Genomic DNA, 24092 nt, shown 5'->3' with positions numbered 1-24092 from the left:
AAGAGGTGTGACTATAAACTAATGAGCCTGGCTTTATATAAACAAACACCCCAGAAAGTCTACAATCCAAACAAATGTTATCCTTTAACACGGTCCTCATGGGAGACCCCACACTTGCTCCGACAGAGCTGCCATTGCTCTAAACACTTTTGGATTTGTCCTCAGAGCCAGTTTATGAGAAAATCTGACTCGTTGCTTAGAGTCACACCTGATTTTTGTTCCAAAACAGCATTGCCCAGCGTCATCACCCTCCGTGTTCACCAGACTTGGCTTCAAGTGATTTAGAGAGGTTTCCTGAAATCAAATCCAGCCTCAAAGGACAAAGATTTGCAACCATTAAGAATATGTAAAGAACAAGCTTTGGGCAGGTCTCCAGAATGAGTCCCCAGGTATTTTTGTTTGCTTCATTAAAATAGGTGTACAGATCCTCACTCGCCCTGACTTACAGACGGGCTCCTGGAGCCTCATCCCCCACTGCTCCCCCCTCACGCATGGTACACCAGCCCGACCAGCTTCCCTCCCATCCCATGAACACGCCGCACTCACTCTCTTCTCAGAGGGCCTCTGTCCTAGCTGTTCTTTGTGCAGGGAGTGCTCGGAGGCTTTCGGTCATGATCATTCCCTGGCCAGCTCCTTCCTAACGTTTCCACGTAAATGTCACATCTTCAGGTGAGGCTTTCTCTGGCCATCAGGTCCAAAGTCACTTTCTAATCAATCACTCTATTTTAATGTTCTATATAGTAGTTATCACTATATATTTTTCATTTTATTTGTTTATTTTCCATCTCTCCTGCATTAGAATGTAAGCTCCACAGAGCAGAACCTGTCTGTCTCATTCATTTTGGTATCCCCCGCAAACAGTAGGCACTCAGTAAATATTTGTTGAATTGAATGAATCCCAAGGCTACTTCTTTTGAAGGATATGACTATATTATTTCTTTTGAAGGGAGTAATTTTACTAAATACTGAGTGAATTGATCTTTTTTTATATTTCCAAACAATTATTTAGACATCAGGTGGCTACAGCCTAAGGTCTACTCACCTGCTCCTCAGGAGTTAATTGTCCTTTCATTTTCTTTTTTTAATTTTTAAATATTCATGCAACACAGACTATATTCTCCTTGTAAAAAATGAAAACATCATAGATAAAGTTAGAAGATACCTTTGACAACCCACCCAAACCGTCCTTGTGCCATGCCCACGCTCACAATCCAGGCCCCCATCCCTAAGTTCCCCCAGCATAACGGTTGCTATCACCTCCAGGCTTGACTGAGCTAGGGGATCCACTTCAACCTTACTCAGAGTGACTGTTGGCAAGAGACTTCCGTTCCTTCCTGCGTGGGCCTCTCCAGAGGGCCGCTCCCTGACGTGACCGTTAGCTCCCGCCAATGCAAATGATCTGAGAGAGAGACCAAGGTAGAAGCAACAGTGTCTTTTATGACCTAATCTCAGGAAGGATATATTCTCATTTCCTGCCGAATGTTGTTGATCACACAGGCCAACTCTGGCACAGTGTGGTCGGGTGTGACTACTATGAGACAGAGATCATCGGGGGCTCGCCTGGAGTTGAGGATTAAATGTAATAATAACAGCTTTAAACTATTTTCCTGGCACATTGTAAATGGTCAGAAAATTGTTAGTCAATATAAATATCAAAAACAATGTAAAACAATCCAAGAGTTTCTGGTAAAGAATTTAAATATTTTACCCATCTGTTTGCATTTTTAAAACACTGCACTAAAAAAACTAAAGCACTTTTTAACATTTGTGGAATTTTATGTTCTAAAACTGCACTGTCCAACACAGGAGCCACCAGCCACATGTGACAATTGAGTATCTGAAAGGCGTCCAGTCCAAATTAAAATGTGTTCTTAATGTAAAACGACCCTGAATTTTCAAGGCTTAAGTACAATAAAATATATTTTAGTGTATTATATATATTATATATATATATATTTCTTTTTATATGTTTATTTTATATATAATATATATACTATCTCAATAATTTTACATTGATTACATGTTGAGATGATAATATTTTGGATCTGCAGAGTTAACTAAGATAGATGATTAAAGTTAATACCACTTTTTTCTTTTCACTTTTTCATTTTATTTTTTTTTTCAAATTTTTATTTAAATTCTAGTTAGTTAACATATAGTGTAATGTTGGTTTCAGGAGTAGAATATAGCAATTCATCACTTGCAAATAACAACCAGTGTTCAACACAACAAGCGCCTTCCTTAATACCCATCACCCATTTAGCCCATCCCCCGCCCACCTCCCTCCAGCAACCCTCAGTACTTTTTTCTTTTTTTTCTTTTTTAATGTCACTGCTAGAAAATTTTAAACAATGTGGCTTACACTGTATTTCTATTAGACAGCAGCAAAGGTATTGGCAGAAGATAGGATTATCTTCTTTCATACTTAAGCCATGACATCATTTGGTGATCTGCTTTGGATTTTCTAAATAATTCCCTCAAGGGTTTTCATACAAGCTTGTTTTAGAAATGTCCATTGGCCCTTTGGACTTTGGGAAACTTAGGATGGAAGTCTCTCTCTGTGTCATTGGCTCTGGCTTCTTAAAGAACCACAATTACAATTTGAACTATATAATATGGACTTTGTGAATCCACATTCTGTTGGACAGTAGCAGGGAAGAACATTCCAGAGCCCCATGTCCAGGGCATAATGAGCTCTAGGAGGAGAAAACACCATAGTAATTAAAATGAAACATTTCATCTCTAAATCTCTAGAACTTTTTGGAGCTACATTCTCAAAGTCCCTGGGAAAACCTGAAATTAAGACAACAGGTTGAGACCTGAGGGAGCCAGAGTGAATTCTGACTCTGGAACCTCAGCAGAACAGGTAAATTGAAACGGAGGTTTTGAGCTTTTCTGGTATGAGAGTTTTTGAATTAAAAAACACTTAATTTTTGGACTCCTCTATAGTATTTCTTTTGATGTTCCTACCTGAAAATAAGGCAGTTGTGAGGTTGTTAGAAGGTTGTCCCTTATGATCAGCAAAGATGAATTTTATTACCTGCTCTTCTTGGTTGCCCAGAGGACACTGGCTTACAATTCAAGGTTTATACCTAAGTGACCTTTTTTTCTTCTCTGAAATAACAGATAGGGTTGAAACTGACACCACTTAGTATATAATATATTTCTGACTGGTAGTTGGGACAGAAGATTTTTACCTGGGGGCAAGAGGGCTTTTTTTGTTTTTGTTTTTGTTTTAATGGAAGGACATAGAGCTATTTTATAAAACAAGTATTTGATTTATTTTTGTGTGCCTCTAAAAACTGTAACACAGACCAATGAGTGTAACAATAATACAAAACCCCACTGCTGAGAGCCATTTGTGTAAAGATTATCACAAACCTACCGCAGCTGTGAGACAGCTTTACTGTGCTACTTTTCAGATGAGACAGTTGGGTTCAAGATGGCAGCATAACTGGTGAGAATCACACATTCATAACGGGCAGTGCTTGATCTAGATCGATAACCTAAAGCCCTTTTACCACTGTACCTCCAGTTTGGAAATAAGAGGAGAGCAGATTTCAGCTCAGCATCAGGAAACTTTTTAAAATTAAATTACACTCTTTTAAATTAAAACTGAAAGTGAGAATGGATAGGGCCGCCTTGGTGAGCAGCAAGTTCCCCTCCTGGAGGAAATCGTATAGGGCCAAGGGTGTTATAAGAAGAATCACCTAAGACTGCTTCTAAGGCTCCTTCAGACATTGAGACTAAAAGGATTGTCTTCTACCTTCTTTTCTCATCAATAAATTAAAAAAAAATAGAAAAGAAAAATGCTAGTAACAATAAAAAGTTGTTGCTGAGTTGCAAAATGCCGTATCATTAGTAATAGGCAAATGTATTCGTTTTTTCCAAGCAAATCAAATGAATTATTCCCTAAAACTTTCAGTTAAGAATTAAAATTAGTTTACATTTTACCCTCGTTACATTTTCAATCTCTAAGCAATTATCAACCAGGCCCAAACTCACCAATTGCAGGGCAAGGCGAAATTAAGAAATAGTACGTAGTAGGCGCTCCGTAGGTTAGAGTCTGATGGTGAGGAAAAAGCATTCAGTCCGATCATTATTTATCTCAGGATTTAAACAGTAACCGTAATTGTATTCTTTGAACACCAAGTTCCCGCTCCACCCCCACCCCCACCTCGTAGTTAATTAGCTGGGCAGGTCTTAGAACAAATACCCACTCAGACACTGGGTGGTAGAAATGCTGTTGATAATTAAACACCACAATAGCATGGGGCCTATTTCAGGAGCAGCCGAGTGGTCTTGCCCCAGCCGGCCGGCTCACCACACGCTCACAGACCCTCTATTGTGCTGGCCATGGCTGCTCAGAGGGGTAGTTGCTTGTCTGGAGAAGGAGCCAACTGCAGTAAGAGAGAAAAGACCAGACCTTGCAAACAGATTGGAAATTCTGCACTCAAGAGGAAAATATCCCGAGTATGGAAGTAAAAGGGGAAGGGAACCAAGAGAAAGAGAAGTGGCTGGGCAGGAGAACCAGTCACATGATAGACATAGCCTTTCTAGTTTCTCTGTCCAACCAGCCACCCAAAATGAGCTCACCAGCCTCGGGCCAAATCGATAGCAATTAGAAAATTGCAATTCATAAATACGGGGTTAATTTGCATTCCATTTGGTTTAGAGGAAGTTCCCCGGGTTCTTTAAGGTTTTTAAGAAAATCTTGGAAAATAATCTCCCCTACTTGGGTCTCAGTTTCTTCATCTTTATAACAGGTGAGTTAAAAAAAATAATAATAAAATAAGGGGGTTAAAATGTTCTCATTCTAGGGTGGCAAAAATAGGAAGGGGCCTCTCAGAATAGTGTGCAAGGTGTCAAAAAGCCTAAACTTCCCACCATCACTCAAGATAAAATGAAACAGTCTAATATAATCATCATATTGCTTCTGCTTAAAATATATTAACCCACTTTGCTAGGTTGCTTATCTCATACTGAACAGATGTGACTCTTGGCAGTTATATAGGTCATTAATAATAGGGAGAAAAATGATTACTTTATAAGTCAGCTGATTTGGTAGTCGATAAAGAAAATCTTTCAAAAGAGAGTGTTTTATTAAGCTATTAAAAAATCCATAGGAAAAAAAATAATAAACATTTTGCTGGGTGAAATGGTTGGAAACCAATGGCTCAGTTAGTGTTTCTTCTACTTGTCCATGGAATTACCTCTAGCAACAGAGGCAAGTGAGTGTGTTCTCAGGGGTACCTGGGGACTTAGCCTGGAAAAAAAAAGGAGGGGGGGGCAGATTTCTATAAAGTTCCTCTTTTTTTTTTTTTTAAGCTTTCAATTCTGGGGAAAATTTTCCATTCTCCACCAAAAGTGTTTGTTTTGATTTCTAAATAATATGCTTTCACCAAAATCTGTATGGAGAAACTGATGCCCCAGGAAGACGCCCATATTCATTCTGTGGCTCCAGAGATGCCCACTGCACCTCCCCCCAACCACCACCAGCATATTATGTTGGTGTTTAGGCATCCCAGTTTGAGAAGCACAGGGATCAAGATGATCTTGGAAGATTCACCTGGCTATAAAATTGAATAGGTTTCCCCTTAGCCTCTGAAGAGGCAACATGCTTTACCTTAAAGATGTAGAATCCCTTCACCACTACAACGCAAACAGCGTCAAGGCCACAGCCTCGGAGGAAAGGGAAAGGGTAGAAACAAAGCACGTTGTGCTAAGGAAAGCAGGAAAAATTTCAGGGGGAGCCAAGCATAGCTCAGGAGAAGCTGTCCATCTGAAATGCCACCTGGAATTCACACCAGTAATAACTGTTGTGGATATAAAAATTAATAGGGGGGATTTCATAGTATTAGAAAAATTTATTTTTATAAATCATGTGTCTATCACCCAAGTGTTGACGCATGCATGCAATTCAAACATCAGGCTTACAATAAAAAGCTCACTGAATGACTTAGCAAGGACAATTCCCCCATTTTCTCTATAATTTGGAGTGGGAGAAGGAGGGGGGCCGTGGGTAGAGGGTGCAGTTACTGGGTCAATTAATCAACCTGAGAACTGTGACACAAACCCTGACGCCTAACCTATGTCTAAAAATACACAAATGTATACGAATTTGTTTTCAACTGTCAATGCCTATATTTAGGACCTTCCCAGCAAGGCTATAATGAGACTGTGTTTGAGGCCTTCAGTCATAGCAGACTCTACCATTAATCTGAAGTTAGTTAAATTAACAGCATTTAGTACTGACTTGTCAATCTCACTGCTCCAGGAAATTGCACCTTGAGGCTACTAATATTGCCAATTTTTCCACTGGAGTATGCGCCCGCGTGTGTGTATGTGTATTTTTTTTCTCCAGAGCCTCCGTGTTCATACGCCATCATTGCTTCCCTACGTCCACAGCACTTATATTATCATTTATTCTGGCCTCCTTTAGCCTTCCCGGGGGATTCTGCATAGTGTAGCTGCTCAGTGAAAGAGTTTTTTAGCTTTATATTTATTTGTTTATTTTTCTGTCATGGCTCATGACTGAGGCTTTAAAAAAAGTGTGACGGTATTCAGAGTACATGATTGACTGCTACAGCAACATTCATTAACCATGAGAAATCTGTAGCAAAACACAGTCCTGAGTGTTCTAAACAGCAACTTGAAAAAGAAAGAAAAAAAGAAAGAAAAAGAAAGAAAAAAGACTCGACTAATTTTTCATTGACCTCATCTGTAAATAAATTGAGACTGATGGTGAGCAGGGGCAATAATAAATTAGTATTCATTTCCTGTAATTAATGCAAACATGCCTATGAACACAGAGAATATGAATATATAACCACCTAATTTCCATTTCAGAATGCACCTAACAAATTTTCACTTATCTTCGTAATATTTTCCCCCCTTAATTAGAAGAATGAAATGTTTGGATTTCTTTCCCACCCCCCCAGGGGGAATACTGGTTTGGTCACACAGAGTGTCAACCACACGTTGGTGACAGAGCAGCAGAGCTTGATTCTGGTCTGTGCTGTTCTTTGCATGGTTCCCTTCCACACGCCCGTGCTGAGGCTGTTGCCCCCTTACCACTAACCAGGGAGGGCTCCTCCCAAGTGACTGAGGGACCGCCGAGGCAGCCCTCCAATATATAGGAGCCATGAGGAAACCCCAAGAAGCAGCTTCCCAACCTGACACACGACTGTGAAGCATTCTGTCACTGTCACAAACGTTCACTCGCACAAGGGTGTGGTCAGGTGAACCAGCACGATGTGAATTTCGTGGAGATGCCAAGTATGGAGTAAAACAGAAATATCAAACTATCTAATCTGTCAGCAAGAGGAGTAGTTGAACTTGCTGTTGTTGAGAATGGGCATCTCCAGAGACCATTCATTCCTTCCTTGAGATCACGATCAGAGATGGAATTGATAGATCATAGTCTGATCACACCCAGTCATCAGAACTCACTAGCGTAACTATGGCAGTGGGAGTGGGACACTTCGTCAGCAATAAATAAATTGGTTAATTACAACAGAATTACGCCACTAAGACGTTTGTACAGAAATGTCTGTGAGCTGGGCAGACATGATAAGAGCAGAACGTTCAAATCAGATGCTACCAAAAAAAAGCCCAAACAACTTCAACGGAATGCAGCTTGCCTCGTGGATGCCTTTTCCTACGACCTTCCTAGCCCTACAGAGCTTTTGGCCCTAAGTGTTTGTCTTTGTAAAGATCATGGAAACAACTGTGTGCAATCTGGGTGAGGAGTGGTCCTCATGGGTACTTGATGGTGGAATTCTAATGAACTGTGCTAGGCAGCTATTTGGGGTGCATATGACGAGAGCCCCAGAGCAATGAAAGTATCTTAAATTGATGGACTTACCATTTAAGCTAGTTGTCAGTGTCACCACTTAGACCCTGTCAGGATAAGTCAGTTAATAAGGAACATAGATCCCACTTACCCCGGAGCATTTTTTAAACCCCAGAGTCAACTCTTAACTCCCATGCCCACGAAGCAGCGTTTCCCCAGAAAGAGAAAGGAGTCACCCATGTCTTTCCCTGCAGTTGTCAGCCTGGAAAGCCGAGCAATGCACCTCGCCACACTGGTGCAGGAAGCCCAGCAGAGGGTGAGTGAACTGTCCGCCCAGGTGGAGAACGAAGGACCCAGTCTGGACAACACAGAGAAAGAGAAACAGCTGAAAGCTTGGGAGTGGAGGTGTCAGCTCTACAGACGCATGAGGACGGGCTTCGAGCACGCCAGTGAGTATAAGCAGAGGGCTTCTGCATTTAACTAGAAGCCAGGTTGGTTGGAGACAGCCAGGCCTTCTTTTACTGATTTTTTTTTCAACTCTGCTCCTGGGTCATGGATGGCCGTTGTCAGCCTATTTGGAGTGAGGGCTCTGGGCAGCTGTAAAAGGATCTTTTGTCTTGCTTGATTTTCTGGCTCCCGATAGGTTCTCTGACCACAGCCATGAGACTTCAGTGCTGCTGGCCTCTCTCCACAGTGTCACACTCATCTAGCACTTTCCACCCGATACGCCCTAATGCCTAATAACCTGGATGGTCTGATACCCTAAGTGGCTATATTTTGGGATGGGGAGGTGGAAAATATTTGTTTGCCTATTTGTCCAGTTTCTGCCTCCAACACAAGTTTAAGTTGTTTTCAACTCTACTGCATTTTTTTATAGAGAGCTTATATAAAGCGACCTTTGGTTAATACAGGCCACAGAGGATAGTCAGTCAGCCCCTGAATTATGCTTTGTCTGCTCTTCCATTCTCTTCGTCGATTCTTTTTGTTAGTTTTAAGAAAAGCCTTGCTTCTGGATAATGCTCATTAGCACTGGAAGGTCCCTAATATAAAAAAGTATCAATTTCAAACTTGGGAAATATTAAAATCTTGTTCCAAAAGCAGATCTTATTTAAACAACAATTTAAAAAACTGGACTTGAGAATTTAAATATAAGGGAAAGATCAGTTCATTCGTTTGGAAATATCTGCCTCTGCTTCGTGCTATAGATAAAGACCGAAGGCAGTGAAAATCTTGTTCTCTGAAGCAGTTCTGTATACTAAGGATTTAATCTAAGCCTAATCCTTTCTCTTAAAGCAAACAGCTTAAGCAACATTAATGAAAGTTTGCTTTCAAAATTAACAGTCTCTTCAGCAATGCTGATACATGGGGTTTTTTTATTTAAAAAAAGAGAGACATTCAGCAATTGTTTTAATAAATGCATTTGCAATTGTGCCTCATTTAGGACAGATTACTACTAGAAGCAGTCATAGTTTTAGACTTACTGCCATTTGGGGGGTAATTTTCTAAATCACAAAACACCTTCTGGGTGTTAAGGAACACCTAGAACTATCAGGAGTCCTTTAAAACCCGAGGTTAATGGGCATGGCATTGGTCCGTGAATTCTTTCTCAGAAAACGTTCCTTGATCTAATAGGAGGCCGTGCGAGAGAAGGCAGGTCGGCATCCTACCCCGGGAAGAGCCCCGGGGGTCAGCATCCGAAGCCACGGGCCTTTGTCCTAGTTGTGTCTTTGCTGTGTCCTTGAACAAGTAGTGTGGCCTCTTTGGACGGCAGGTTCCTCATCCTAAATGGGCACATGCCCTACTTGCCTTTTCTACCCCACAGGGTTGCAAAAAGGCTCCAGTGAAATGATTTCCATGGAAGTACTTTATGAAACGTAACAGCCTCTGTCAACAGCCGTTTCCTGCTATGGCACTTTCTGGCCTGCTCTCCGCTGGTCCAGGCCAATCTCCTGTTGTGTTTCCAGGATACTTTGGGAAGGCTTAACTGGTATTATTTACCCCTTCAGAAGATGTTCTGATGCTCAAATAAGACCACGATGGCAACAAATAAAGACCATTGAGACTTCTGATGAAAATGTTCAAAAGCAAAAGCTATTAGGCTCTACAAACAAATGTTTCCATAGTGTGTGTTTCAGGGTATCCTTTGAAGAGGCAGGAACATTGTCTAAAAAGGATTTGCGATGTTAAGATCCTTACGTTTTTCCTTCCGTCCCAGGAGCCCCCGAGGTGCCAGCCGGCGCCTGTCTCGTGGTGACCGGCAGCACCACGCTCACCGTCAGCTTTCAGGAGCCTCTTAGTGTCAATGCCGCAGCAGTAACCAGATACAAAGGTACCGGACTCCAGGTTTTTGTTTCACTGCTTTTTCTCAAAAAACAATCCATTGCTTGGGGATCAGCTGTGCGTTTTGTATGTTTGTTTTTCCTGCTGATAGGATTTTTTCTATCCCATGTACTTTTTGAGTTGAAATATTTCCATAGGCCCTCATGTACAGAGCAAAAGTTCATGAGAATAAGTCATAGAAAGGATGGACCACAGGACCAGGCTGTCATTATTCCAAGCCCCTCCAAAATATTATTAACTCCCAACTTCTTGTTGGAAAGGGCCTGTTTTGTGCATAGTATAGGGTTGAGGACAGCACTAAGTAGGGCACATGGAAGAATCAGCCTCGATCCAAGGAGCTCGGAGAGTGGGATATCACACATACTAAGTAGCGGGGCATATGAATTGATACCTGTAATAGCAGGTAACTGGGGTTAAGGATTAAAAAAAAAAAACAGATAAGGGACATCGGGGGTCAGAAAAGAAAGAGGGAGGTAACATGATAGGATCAGAAAAGCCCCAAGGTGCAGGTGGCACTTGGCTTTCAAGGATGGCTAGGATTTGGACCAGAAGATGCTGAGGAGAAGTAACGTCCAAGTGGAGAGAACGGTGGGCACGGTTGATACCTATGAAGCAAGAACACACTCGGACGGGCAGAAGACAGCAAGGGAACCGTGGCTCCAGCGGAGGTGAGGGGTCATGAGAAGGCACAGTGAAATATAAGAGCAGAGAGAGAAATGAGGGCAGGAGGCAGGGGCCCACCAAGCCTTAAATTCAAAATTAAGGAGTTTCGACATTGTTTGATGAGCTGTGCAGAACACTGAATAAGGCAGGACAGGATCAGAGGTAGACGGTGAAAGATTTGGGTCACAAGACTGTGTACGATGTACCGGCAGAGATATGGGCCAGGAACAGGGAAGTGAGTCAGGCAGCTAGCCAGGAGAAACCATGACAGCCTGATGTGGCAGAGGAGACAGACAGCAGAGTGACGCTGTGATGAGAACAGCCAAGGCTACGGAGCGCCTACTGTACACCAGGCACCGTGTCAAGCCATCCTCTGTACTAACTCCGTGTCATCTTCCCAACAACCCTAGAATTGGGCAGTTAGGATTTCCACTTTGTGGACGAGAGGACTAAGGCATTGAGGTTAAGGAATTTGCCTAAAGACACAAAGCAGAGCCAGAAGTATCACATTATGTGGATTCTCGAATGTGGTGGACAAAAAAGAGCGAAATCGATTTTCCTGACTCAGGAGGACATATGGAAGTAGCCAGAACAGTCCTAAAACCTGGTAAAGTCTTCCATGCATATATTCCAAGATGCCAGCCCACAAGGCAGAAGTCCTATGTCCATGTAGTGTATGAGCCTCCTGCCTCCTTCCCAGGGCCTATTTCCCGGGAGAGTCTTCTAGGTCTGCAAAAATTACTCTGCCCATACCCTGTAGTTTTCTGAGGTACTTGGAGTTTTCCAGGTAACTCCACTCTGTTTGTGCTACCTTAGGTAAGGCAGCCTAGAGTGGGTTACCACTTTGGGTTTTCTGTATCAAAGAGAAGGCAGCCTAAGGGTACTAGTGACAAAAGATAAATGGAGCCACCAGGGTGGCCTCCCACAGCCATCCTTCGAAACAGTTCTGATACTTTTTCTTGGTTGTCTGCTCTGCCAAGACGTCCTGAAATTCAGAGCTAGTGTTTTCAGGCAGTGTCAGATTTGGACATTTTCCTCTCTCTCTCCCTCTCTCCAGCTCAGGGTTGTGATGAAGGGTTTCATCAGTGCCGCCAAACTCGACATTTTCTTCTTACATTTGATTAGTGAGCTATCGGGAGCTAATTTATCCAGACTGTCAGCTATTTAATACTCAACTATCATGCCAGCAAATTCTATCAGCATTCACATATTAACACGTCTCATCTCAGGAGACTTGCATTTGGGTGGGGTTGAAACGAAAGCCACAAGTGGGTTCTGTTAGTGACTGGAGGGGATTAATTAAACATTATAAATAGAATTGTCTGTTGCATTATGGAGTAGGTTTCCTTGTGTTAATCTATAAGGTCATAAATTGAGTCCTTAACGTGACCACCCTCAGGGGTTATTAAAACAGCTGACTGCCTACTGTACCCAGAGACAGCAGGACAGTTTTTAATTCAGAGTTGAAATAATTATTTAATCATGGAAATATTAGCAAAATTACCCTGGAACAAGGCTAATTATTTTGTTTGCTTTAAAAAAGAAGAAACAATCGAGAAATCCACAGAATGAAATGTCAGTTATCTAATTGGTTAGAGGGAAGGCTTAACCCTACAGTATTTAGGATTGGGAAAACATCTCAAACTGCTCTCCAGAATTTCTGGGTTCATAAAACCTCAAGCCTGTTTTGACAACTGGATCTTCCCCCTTCATACCGAAGCCTGTGTTTCAAAGAAAATCTGAATCCTTCCGTTCCTCACATGTGTACACTCAACTCATCAACATGTCCCGATTTTTTTAAGAGTTTGTTGATATCCAGAAATCTTTTTAAGAGCATCTCTTTATAAGCCCTCTTCAGGCCCAGAGGCCACGCGCCAGGCCAGTTGCCACCACAACTTGGACGTTAAAGGCATCAGTTTCAGTTTAAAACCCAGAAACAGTTTTGAGTAAGACCCACTGGAGTTTTCTGCCTGCATCTTCCCTAAATGCAGGAAAATGGGGCTAAGAGAGTGACTGTTTTAGGTGTTTCTTCCTTGGATTCAAAGAGCGCTGGCATCTTTTGGTCCCATCTCACCAATTTCCATGGCTTACAGAGCCAAACTAGAGTTATTTCAAATGCTTTAATGCTTTGGACACTTGCCAGAACTTCATTCCGCATCCTCCCCCGCCCAACCCCCCCGCCCCGCCTTGGGTAACCTGTCTGCAGCTCCCGCAGAGGATAAGTCATTTCTCTGCAGCCCCAGAGCAGAGAACATTTTCATAAAAGTGATTTTGTTGCTCTTTGCCGGGTTGGAAATTGAAAGGACAAAGTATCCTCTAACGGATGAAGTGCGGCATCTGTTTTCCATCCACAGGATGAATTCTTTTCTATCTTTATTTTAAAAGCAGGGCTTGACATGGTCACCCCTCGGGGTTTGCCAATGATGAGATGCTCCAGTAGCTGCCCAGTGGGTGTGGGCAGTATGCTGGTTTGGGTGGCGCCCTTCCCCATCTCTTCTCACCTTGTTCTCTAACAGATTAGAAGCCACCACCCTAATTCCTTCCTACAAAGGCTTGTAATAGCAAAATATTTAACTGTTCTTCATTTGATGGCATTCTCTAAAAGAAAAAAAAAAAAATTGAAAAGCATTTCTCCTTGCAGAGATTGCCAGGGGCTGGTAGTGGATCTGCTCCTGCAAAGACCAGGTGGTACTTCTGCCAACCACCACCCCCAACTTCTTTCCCAGAAAGAAAGGAGGCCGAAGAATTCCAGAGAGATGTCCAGGGGCACTGCAGCTTCTAGGAGGGAGAGTCCACCATTTGTCCATGAAAATCCTCGGGGTCGACAATTTGTAATAATAGTGTGAACTTGACTATGACTTAATCATTTGGGCCATCTTTTCACAAGACTTAAGAAAAACCTGACTTCGTGGGGCTTGGGTGCACACTGCTTAGTATTTATATTATTTTTATGCCTTCTATTATTTTTCCCTCCTACACCTTGTAATTAGAAAGAGAAAAGTACGTTGCATTAGAGACTATAATTCTTTTCCATGTTTAATTAATTGAAGAATTAGTCTGATCCTAGGCATGAGGTAGCTACCCTCATCACTAGATTGAAGTGATTCAGTTTCACAAAACAAAAGGATTTATCATTTTAGTTAGCCTGTTTGGGCGGCGTTGAGGCCAAAAGTTTACAGATGAGAAGCAATGAGGAGAGGCAGAAGATGTTATGTCCAAGGGACAGGAAACTCAGTGGGTTAACACTTTTTGCATGCAAGTAAAAATATGGAAATAAGTTCAGCAACTAAATGTATGATGAGGAAAAGCAGCAGGTCCAGTGAGAGCAAGAGAATGGCAACACTACTCAAGTTCTTTCTTCTAAGCTGCCACAGGCTTTATAGGCCAGTTTTTGGTTCCTCCCCTGGTTGCTGAGCTGTCAGGATCCAGCCAGTTGACTCTTCCACCATCTTGTGAACCACCGTAAAACCCTTCTCCAGTACAGTATGTTGTAAAGAATAGCCTTTTTGCATTTACTTCATTTAGGAAAGTTTTTAACCCTCAAACAATACAGTACAGGTTATATAAAAGACAAAGTAAAAGATTTACCCTTCCCCCAGTGTCCCATCCCTGTCACAAAACTAATCTGTTAGGAGTTCCATGTATGTCCTTACAAATCCTTTCCTGATGCACGTACCCACATGTATAAGCACACAGATGTATAGGTTTGTTTGTGTGCTAAAAATAATCACACTGTCTAATCCTACAACTAGATTTATTTTAAGATTTTATTTATTTGAAAAAGAGAGCGAGAGCACAGAAGGAGAGTGAGAGGGAGAAGCAGACTCCACGCTGAGTGGAGAGCCCCATGCAGAACTCGATCCCAGAACCCTGAGATCACCACCCAAGCCGAAGGCAGACACTTAACCGACTGAGCCACCCAGGCGCCCCTAGATTTATTTTTAATTCAGCAATATATCCTAATCATTCTTCCACTGATAGACATAGGTTGTTTCCTTTTTTTTTTTCCTATTATATAATACTGCAATCCTTGTATGTGTCTCTGTTTTACTTGGGCCAATATTTTCTTCTGGGATTATTAACTAGAAATGGAAAAGTTTATGCAGTCCCATTCTTTGTCTCACTCACCTGTCTATAGCCATTGTTAACCTTAAAAATAAAACCATCAAAAAAACAGCAAACAAACAAAAAACCCTCAGTCATTTCACCAGAGGGGGAAAAAAGGGGGGGGGGTTATTTAGCAACGGCAGAGTTGCAGCTCATGCAAGTCGGTATAAGCAAGCTACAACAAGTCTAGGGAACAAAGGAGAACATCCTTCAAAGAGGAAAGGGGGCAGTTGGGTGGGGCTGTTATAAAACAAAGTCTATTGGAGTAAACTAGGAGTTTGAAGTATAGTGGCTTTCCACTGGTTGAGTTGTGAGGTCTCTGATTGGCTGTGCTGTTGCTGGGGCAAGAGAAAAACCTTTCTTCCTGCTTGGGGAATAAAGTAGTATGTAAAGTACTATGGACATTCAAGGTACATCTCTTCCTGTTGGGTCATTGACAATGAGTGGTAGGGTGTAAGGGCTCCCCCTTCTGGCCTCCCCAATCCATTTTAAATGGTGTTTCCTTTTATTAATTTTCACACCATATAGTAACTTTATAGTATATTTTAACATCTGGTAGGGCAAGTCCCTCCCCATGGTAATCTTTTTCAAAATGTCACAGTTGTTTGCACACATGTTCTCCTCCAAATGAATTTTAGAATTGGTTTGTCAAGTTTAATTTTCAAAATTGTACTGGGGTAGCATCATATTCCTAAATTAATTTGGAGAGAATCTTTCCATCCAAGACCGGTCTTCCTAATCAAGTTGAATTTTATGTATTCAGGAAAGTTTCATAATTTTCCTATATGGGCCTTCTACGCTTACTGTTAAGTTTCACGGGGTGGGAGGAGTCTATTTAACAGGTTTTATGGCTATTATGAATGACTCTCTTTTCAAGATATATTCTCTAATTGGCTAGTTGTGGGACAATAGAAGAGCAAGTGCTAGTTCAAAAGAAATCTTTAGTTGGTTGCTTTGCTGAACTCAGTACTGGTGAGGGGTTTTTTTTTTTCTTTAGTAGATTGTCTTGCATCTTACGATTTTTTTTTCACACCATCTTTAAGTAAGGATCATTTTGTCCTTCCTCTCTAGTACTTCTTATTCTTTCTCAGATCTCACTTCATTAACTAGAGTCAATGTGGTTTCTAGTTCCCAGGACATTGTGTATAGTGAGACAGTAGATGTCCTTCTCTCTTACCTGCTTTTGTCAACGTGCATCTAATATTTTACCATTAAGTGTGACATCTAGGATAGGCTTCTGGTAGGTAACCTTTACCAAATTAAGGAGGTTCCATGTGGATTATGATGAATGATATAGCACTGAACATAATTTTTAAATCTCCACTGTGATCATGGTCCCTTTAGTATTTCAAAAGTCTTTCAGAATTGTTGAACATCATTTATCTATTTTATTGGTTTGTTTGAAGAATTAACTTTTTTCATTCATGAAACCTATTTCTTGTTTATCTTCTATTTTATTAATTTCTGGCTTTAGCTTTGCCAATTCCTGCTACTTTCTGTTGGTTTACTTTATTCTTTCTTTCCCATTTTTTTTGTTTTGTTTTTTGTTTTTTTAGTTTGAAAACTTAACTTACTTGTTCATTTATTTTTCTTGTTTTCTAGTCCATATATTTAAGGCTATAAATTTTCCCCTGACCACTACTTTGTCCACATCCAAAAAGTTTAAAGTGAGATGCTATAATCATCATTTATTTATAAATACTTTATCATTTCCACTTTAAGCAGGGTTTTTTGGCAAGCCATTTTAAACTAAGTGGCCATATTTTTTTGCTATATTTTTAAGGTTAATTTCTAATTTTATCATAATAAGAAAATTTTTTAATATGTTCAGTACACTGTTATTTTATTTGTAGCTAAATCAGTGTATATGTACCATCGTTGGTGTTTGAAAAGAATGTGTAAACTCCATTGGGTATAAAGTGTGAATGTGTGTGTTGTTTAAATCCCTGTCTTTTTCTAAAGTGTTTGTCCCTTTGATCTTTGATCTCTGAGAAGCTGCTTTATTTGTCTTGCTTAATGCTCTTTGCTTCAGCTTCTATTTTGTCTGTAATTAACAGTGCTTTCTAGGTTTTCATTTGCCTGCTGCCTTTCTGTCTTCCTATTTTCATCCTTCCCATGACGTTTGAGAAACATTTATCTCTTATAAAGAGTAGTTAAACTGATTTACTCAAACTGCAAGTTTGTCTCTTTTTATATACACTTTTTATTTTTTTATTTTTGTCCAAAGTTATCTAAGAATGGGATTAAAAAACAAATTTGTACTAAAAGGCTTATAATAAAAAAAAAAATTCTTCTCACCCTTCTCTTCAGAGCCAGCCAGTTCTAATTCCTCTAGTTCTTATAATTCCCTGTCTGCTTTCATTAATATGCTTCTGTGGCTCTTTCTTGATACAGCAATTGCAGGTCTTACGTATGCAGTTATAACTATAACAGAAAATAATTTAACTCTCATAATACCACACTCATCTGTAGTTCCTTATTCTCTCCACTTAATTATATTTCCATTTTTAGTTAAGTCAACAATGTTTATACTATTATGAGTGTGGACGTTTTTGGTTGTTGTTGTTAACTAAAATTCTGACTTTATTCAGATAACCTTAGTTTCCACCTGATGTCTCTCTCTCTCTTTTTTACAATTTTATTTATTTATTTGAGAGAAAGAGCGAGAAAGAGAGCATGTTAGCAGGAGGAGGGGCAGAGGGAGAGGAAGAGAGAGAATCCATTGCAGACTCTACGCACTGAGCACGGAGCCCAGCGTAGGGCTCAATCTCATGGGGCCCCTGAGATCATGACCTGAGCCCAAATCAAGAGTTAGCTGTTCAACCGACTGAGCCACCCAAGTGACCCTGATGTCTCTTTTTTGTCCCAGGACCCCATCCAAGACCCCATATGACATTTAGTTATCATATCTACTTGAGCTCTTCTGGCTGACAGTTTGGTCAGACTTTCCTTGTTTTTTGATGACCTTGACAATTTTGAGGAAGACTGTGCAGCTCTTTTGTAGAGTGTCCCTCTTTTGGATGTGACTGATATTCTTCTTCATGATTAGACTGGGGATATAGGTTTGGCGGCAGAAGACCACGGAGGTAGTTCTAGCCATTTTCATCCCATCAAATCAAGAGTACATGCTCCCAATATGACTCAATCACTCTTGATGCTGACCTTGTTCACCTGGCTGAGGTGTGTTTGTCTGGCTTCTCCACTGTAAATTTATGCTTTAACCCCTTCCATCCTGTATTCTTTGGGAGGAAGTCACTATGTGTGGCCTACCCTGAGTGTGTAAGTTTTGACATTGCAATGTCAAATAGTGTACCGTGATTATATTTCCTTACCTATATATTTTCCTCAAATCTCTAATTGCCTCTTTTCTCTTTCCTACCCTACTTGCCATTATCATATTCAAAATTTGTTTCAAATAATCCTTTCAGAGTAGTACCTATTTTCCCTCCTCAACCACTAGCTATTCACATTCCACTATCTAATAATAACTCATTGGGTTTGCATTAAGGAAATGCAAATTAAAACCACAATGAAAGGGGCACCTGGGTGGCTCAGTCAGTTAAGCCTCTGACTCTTGGTTTTGGCTCAGGTTGTGGGATGGAGCCCTCAGTCGGGCTCCTTGCTCAAAGGGGAGTCTGCTTGAGATTGTCTCTCCCTCTCCCTCTGCCCCTCCCCACTCTCTCACACATGCTCTCTCCTCTCTCCCTCTCTCTAAAATAAATAAATAAATCTTTAAAACACACACAATGAAATTTTGCTACATGCCTATCAGAGCAGCAAAAAATTTGAAAATAGTGACAATACCAAATGGCAAGGATGCAGAGACATTGGACTGCTCAAACATTGCTCGTGGGAATGTAAAATGATACAGGCACTCTGAAAAACAGTTTAGCAATTTATTTAAAAAAGAAACCATACAAGTACCACACATCCTACCAACTAGTAAGCATTTATCCCAGAAAAATGAAAACGTATGTTCGTATAAAAACCTGTTCACTGTTTATAGCAGCTTTATCTGTAATAACCAAAAACTGGAAACAAGTCAGGTGACCTCCAATTTGGTGAATGGCTAAACCAGTGATGATAGATTCATACCATGGAATAATACTGAGCAATGAAGAGGAACACATTATCAATACACACAACAGCTTGGATGAATCTCTCTAGAATTATGCTGAGTGAAAATGCCAATCCATAAAGGCTACACAGCATATTGTTTCATTTACGTAACACTCTTGAAATAACAAAATTATAAAAATATAAAACAGATTAGTGGCTGCTAGGGATTAAGGAGGAAAAGAGGAGGGAAATGGGTATATATGGCTCAGTTTTTTGTTTTCTAGCTAATGGATATATTTTTAAACACTGTACCTTGTTTTTCTTTTAAAGGATTTGGAGAGAAAAATGGTAGGGTCGGCAGGCATGTGTCAGCTTGGCATCTTGATTCAATCTCCAGATCACTTCTCCCTCTTAACCGAGACTGAATGCTCAGTAAACATGACCTAATACTAATATTACCCTAAGCCAACATACTTATGAAAGCATTTCTGCTGTTTCAAAAAATTATGTAAGTTACCTAGGGGCAAACATGAAACTGGGTTTTTATATCAGCTGGTGAAGGATTATTCCTGACAGTGATTTCTTCTCCTGTTGTATTTGGAAAATTATAGATCATAGAGTAATTGGAATTTTCGGAATATGTGAGTTTTTCCCTAAGGTATGAGTTCCTTGAAGGAGGAAATCTTGGTCTTTTTTTCCCCCTCACCTTCTATATTGCAGTAGCATTGACCACCTTTCTGTTCTAAAAGCATTTACCCCACCATAGGACCTTTGCACATGGCAATCCCTCTGCCTAGAACACTGCCCCTCCCATTCCCTGACCTTGTATCATTGATTGTTCAGGTCTCTATTATAAACTCATTTCTTCAGAGAGCATTTCTAAATATTTAATATAAATCATGCCTAATAAGTTCTACCATGCCTTTCCAAATAATGTTCACAAATTATACAAACATCTATTTTTTGGTATATTTTTTAGTTTAAATATATTTCTTTATTATAGAACTTTTAGAGTCTCTAAAGTTTCTTTATTATGTAACTTTTTAGAGTTTCTAATATATTTAGTAAATTATTTTCCAAACTTCACTTGACCGTCATTGGATGTTTCATGGGAATAATGTTTCATGGAACCATGAGCATATTTAGAGTATATTTAGAATTCTCAAATGAAGCTGACCATTAGCATCACCTTAGGATCCATGCCAGGGCCCCTTCCAAGACCAGTCAAATCTGAGTCTTTGCAGGATAGGGACCCAAGCATAGATACTTTTCAAGAGCTGCTAGGTCATTCTAATGTGCGGCTACACGGCGAATGTGTGGTCATATTTTTAATATGGGTCCCTCCCATCAGTCTGTAAACCTCCTGTGAGCAGGAATGTTTTGTTCGTCTCTGTATTCCTAGAACTCGGCACAGGGCTTAGCACATACATATATATGTGTGTATATATACATACATATTATATATATATAGTTAAGTATTCAGTGAATTCATTGTGAGTCACAATGAACACGATAAACATAGTCCACCTATTTATGGGGCTTAGAGGTTAGTGGGGAAAAGAAGGCTCACCAGCATAAGGATTCACTTCATAGTATAATGAGAATCAGGTCCAGAGTGTTGAGGCTAGAGTTTTTAACTGACTTTGTCCAACACTGTCTTTCACTGAGCCTCACCTCTCATCCCTTTCCTTTATAAGTCATCCACAGTTCTGTTGGACCCACCCCCGACCCCCACCTTCAGTTTCATCCTTCTGTACCCTGCCGGCTCCCCTGAGCTCGCTGTCTTCAACACACTTGCCACTGGAAAGTTTCTGCAAAGGTGATCACATGAGTACTGAGTAGAGTGGCTTATTTCTCCTCCTCCCCCTCACATACCCCTCCGGAACTTTGGAGCCACGAAGCCTCTTGGCGGAGAGGGAGGCCCACCAGGCAGCTCTTTATTGCCATGCAACTGTGAGATTCCTCCCCACATTTCCTCCTGGGGAAAGTCAGCCTGCCAATCGAGATTTAAGAGTGGAGCAGTGCATGGTGACATGCCAAGCCCCTTTCCCCCCAGCCCCATCACCACCTCACACCGCCATCCGCACCCCCGGACTGAACAAACTGTATCACTTACCCCCTGGGAGCCTGGCAGTTGCTAAGCCCAGACGCCACAGGGGCTGGTGAGTTTCCAGTGGCCACAGACAGAGGCAGGTCTCCACTCAAGGCACAACTCTGTCCACGACTGTCCAACTGGGCACACAGCTGGCACGGCAAGTGATGAGCAACTTCCGGGCCACCTTCTCCCCTTGGAGATTTTTCTCTTGATTCCTTTTTGGCCAGATCCCTTTGCAGCATTATAGTTTGTCAATAGCCCGCGACTCCTTTCTAGAATTTCTCTCCAGGAGAAAGTGTGTTTTTCTAAGAAATAGGTGTTCTAGTCTGAAGCCTAATTTCATGTGAGGGCTCAAAAATGAAACAAAAATAATCACCCTCAAGTCTGGAAGCTGAGGGGCCTCTCCACTCCGTGAGGAGTGCTTCCTTTTGGGAGATGGGAGGCAGGGGTGGTCCTTTGTGCTTCTTAAATAAAATTTTCCCAATTATAAAAATAATGTATGTTCCTTATATCAGCTAGAGTCCCAGCAGAAACAGAAGCATACTCAGCTCAAATTTTGAAGAAATTTTAATGAAGGGATTATTGACAGAGAGGTGAGCAGGGTTCATGAATGGACAAGGGATAGCAAGGCACCCAGGACCAGCTACAATGGGAAGCTCTTATCACCCCTACACTTGAAGGGAGAGGGGTAAAAGCCGGGTGGGGGCACCAGTTAGGAGTGGCTGTGTGAAAGGACACACCCATTGCCAGACCCAGGCACCGGCTGAACCCAACTAGAAGCCTGAGGGCAAGGGGCCCTCGGTGACGCAGTCCATAGGGATCAGCCTCCTGGAGACACAGAGCAGGTCAGTAAGGGTCAGTTTTTTTCTGGTGAAAAGCAGGTGGGGGACAAAAGAAAAGACCAGTATAGTAATTACAGAATATTGCAAAGGACAAAATTTATAAATGAAGAAATAAATCACTCGCCCTCAATCCTATAGCCCAAAGAAATCTAGTCTTTGAAGGAACTTTTGGTATTTTTTGACCCCATCGTAAGTTGAGACCATATATTTAATAATAATGGTGAACATGTGTCAAGCCCATACCCCATGCCAGGCATTGGGTCAAGGCTTTACAAGCATTGCTTCTTCTAAACCTCAACACAGCCCTACAGAATAGGTACAATTTATCCCCTCCTCATGACTGAGGGACCTAAGGCAAACAGAGGAACTTGCTGAGGTCCTACAGCCATGCAAGAGTCCAGTTTAACCTTAGTCCTCATCCCAGAGCCCCTACTCTCAGTGTCTCTGCTGTACCGCCTTCTTTTCCACTTCACACCCCATGTTATGACCTTTGCTTTGAAGCATGGCTTCAGTCCACTCGTGTTGCATGGAAGACATCAGTATGCATTTTATTCTTTTTTGATCGTTGGCTGTTCAAGTTGCTCCCAGTTGTTTCACTGTTACAAATGCTCCTGCCATGAACATCTCTGTATTTAGAGCATTTCCTGCATTCTAGAATGCTTCTTTAAAAGAGAATTCTACTCAGTTTTCCCCCATTGTAAAACCAGTCTTGACTGTTCTATCATTTTAAGTCACATAGTTGTAAATAGCTAAATGTGGACAGGAAAAGTAGTATTAAAATTCTCCAATTCTATCACTCCACTCATCCTCCAAAAAAAGAAAAAGAAAATTAAGTGAGGGGAAGCATAATAAGTCAAGGAGTCAAGGTACCCTAAATGGCATTCAAGCAAGCTGAAGACCCATCACCCCTACCTAATCCCACTGCCCTGGGTGTTAAATGGGGAAACGACCATGAGCCATGAGTTTGTAACACCCAGGAAGTACTGCATACACAGTAACCAAATCCAGATACATGGGGTTCTATCTCTTCTATTCTAATCAACCACTTCTACTTCTTTTTTTTTTCATGGACCAATCTAAGTTATTTAAGGCATCTCTTGTCATAAGCAAAGGGATGGAAGATCAGTACACTGGTCATCCTTTGATACAAGTAAGGAAGGTGAGCTTAAGGTCCCATATTCTCTTCTGGTCCATGTGCAGAGTCATGGTCCAAACCAGTGCTGTGGTCCCCACTGGGTGGTGGTCCAGGTTGTCTTTATTCATCTTCATAGCTGGTTGGAAGTGGGTTCAGTGAGAGTTATGGAAGAGAGTATGATTCCCATCTCCCCAGGGAAAGGGCATGGACCTGATGTGGAGATGGGGGTAGGTGACAAACTCGGGTCTCTTGGATCTCTCATGCGGTCTGTGATGTGACTTCAGGAGGACATACAGGACGCTCACGCCCACACAGGGGAGCGCTACGAAGTAAGTCAGGGCCTTCCACGTGCAGGCTGAGCCCTCCCCACCATCAGCGCCACCATTTCCGACCTGGGCCAACCACGTCTACTGCTGACAAGGTGTGTTAAGGATGATACACTGGTGGAGAGAAACAATTTATCAAGAGAACTTAGGTCAAACTTTTCACCTCCAAAGAAAAGTTGCCCATTGACAAAAAAAGGATTTAGGCTATCCTACAAAGTACTCTAACTTCTAAAAAATGTGTACTCAGTTTAGGGCAGTTCAGCTCATTCTTCAGTACAATAACTGATGAACCACTCAAGGAAAATAAGAAAAACTATTTTCTAGAAAATACCTAGATTCATTGGCAAGTGTTTGTCAAAATCTTGATTCGTCTGTTCCGTGCAAGGTGCTGATGATAACATGGTATAAACTAAGTCAAAGCTCCAGTCTTCTGGGAGCCTGTGACTTGTGAAGAGTCATATCACTGCAAACTCTGGTAGCAGAGCATGGGTCTGCATTAAGAGGGCTTTTAAACAGTGGAAGGAGCCCTAGACAGAAAGTCAGGAGGTCATCGTCCTCTGGCTCGGCTCTAACTAGCTAGGTGACCTTTTTAGGTAAGTCACACCTCCTCTGTGAACCTCAGTTCTGTCCTCTGAAGAAATGAGGGACTAGCACAGGATCAGTGATTTTCACACATCTTCGAGACGCTGCAAGGATCACATGGCAGGCTGGAGTTGGGGTAGGGAGAGTA

General features: G+C 41.4%; 1 protein-coding gene across 7 annotated transcripts in view; it reads left to right on the top strand.

Moving 5' to 3' along the window:
• ANKFN1 (ankyrin repeat and fibronectin type III domain containing 1) overlaps window positions 1-24092 on the top strand; it is a 345217-nt gene that overhangs the window by 206373 nt on the left and 114752 nt on the right. For all 7 annotated transcript variants that reach the window (XM_027624496.2, XM_027624493.1, XM_027624490.1 and 4 more), the window contains 2 exons: window positions 8050-8244; window positions 10011-10124. In XM_027624496.2, coding sequence (XP_027480297.2) covers window positions 8050-8244; window positions 10011-10124 — 309 coding nt within the window. The remainder of the gene's footprint in view (window positions 1-8049; window positions 8245-10010; window positions 10125-24092) is intronic.

This window comes from Zalophus californianus, chromosome 16, assembly GCF_009762305.2.
Source record: "Zalophus californianus isolate mZalCal1 chromosome 16, mZalCal1.pri.v2, whole genome shotgun sequence".
NCBI classification, from domain to species: domain Eukaryota; kingdom Metazoa; phylum Chordata; class Mammalia; order Carnivora; family Otariidae; genus Zalophus; species Zalophus californianus.
Note: the sequence above shows the minus strand (reverse complement) of the source record. Positions and strands in the feature narration are given on the sequence as shown.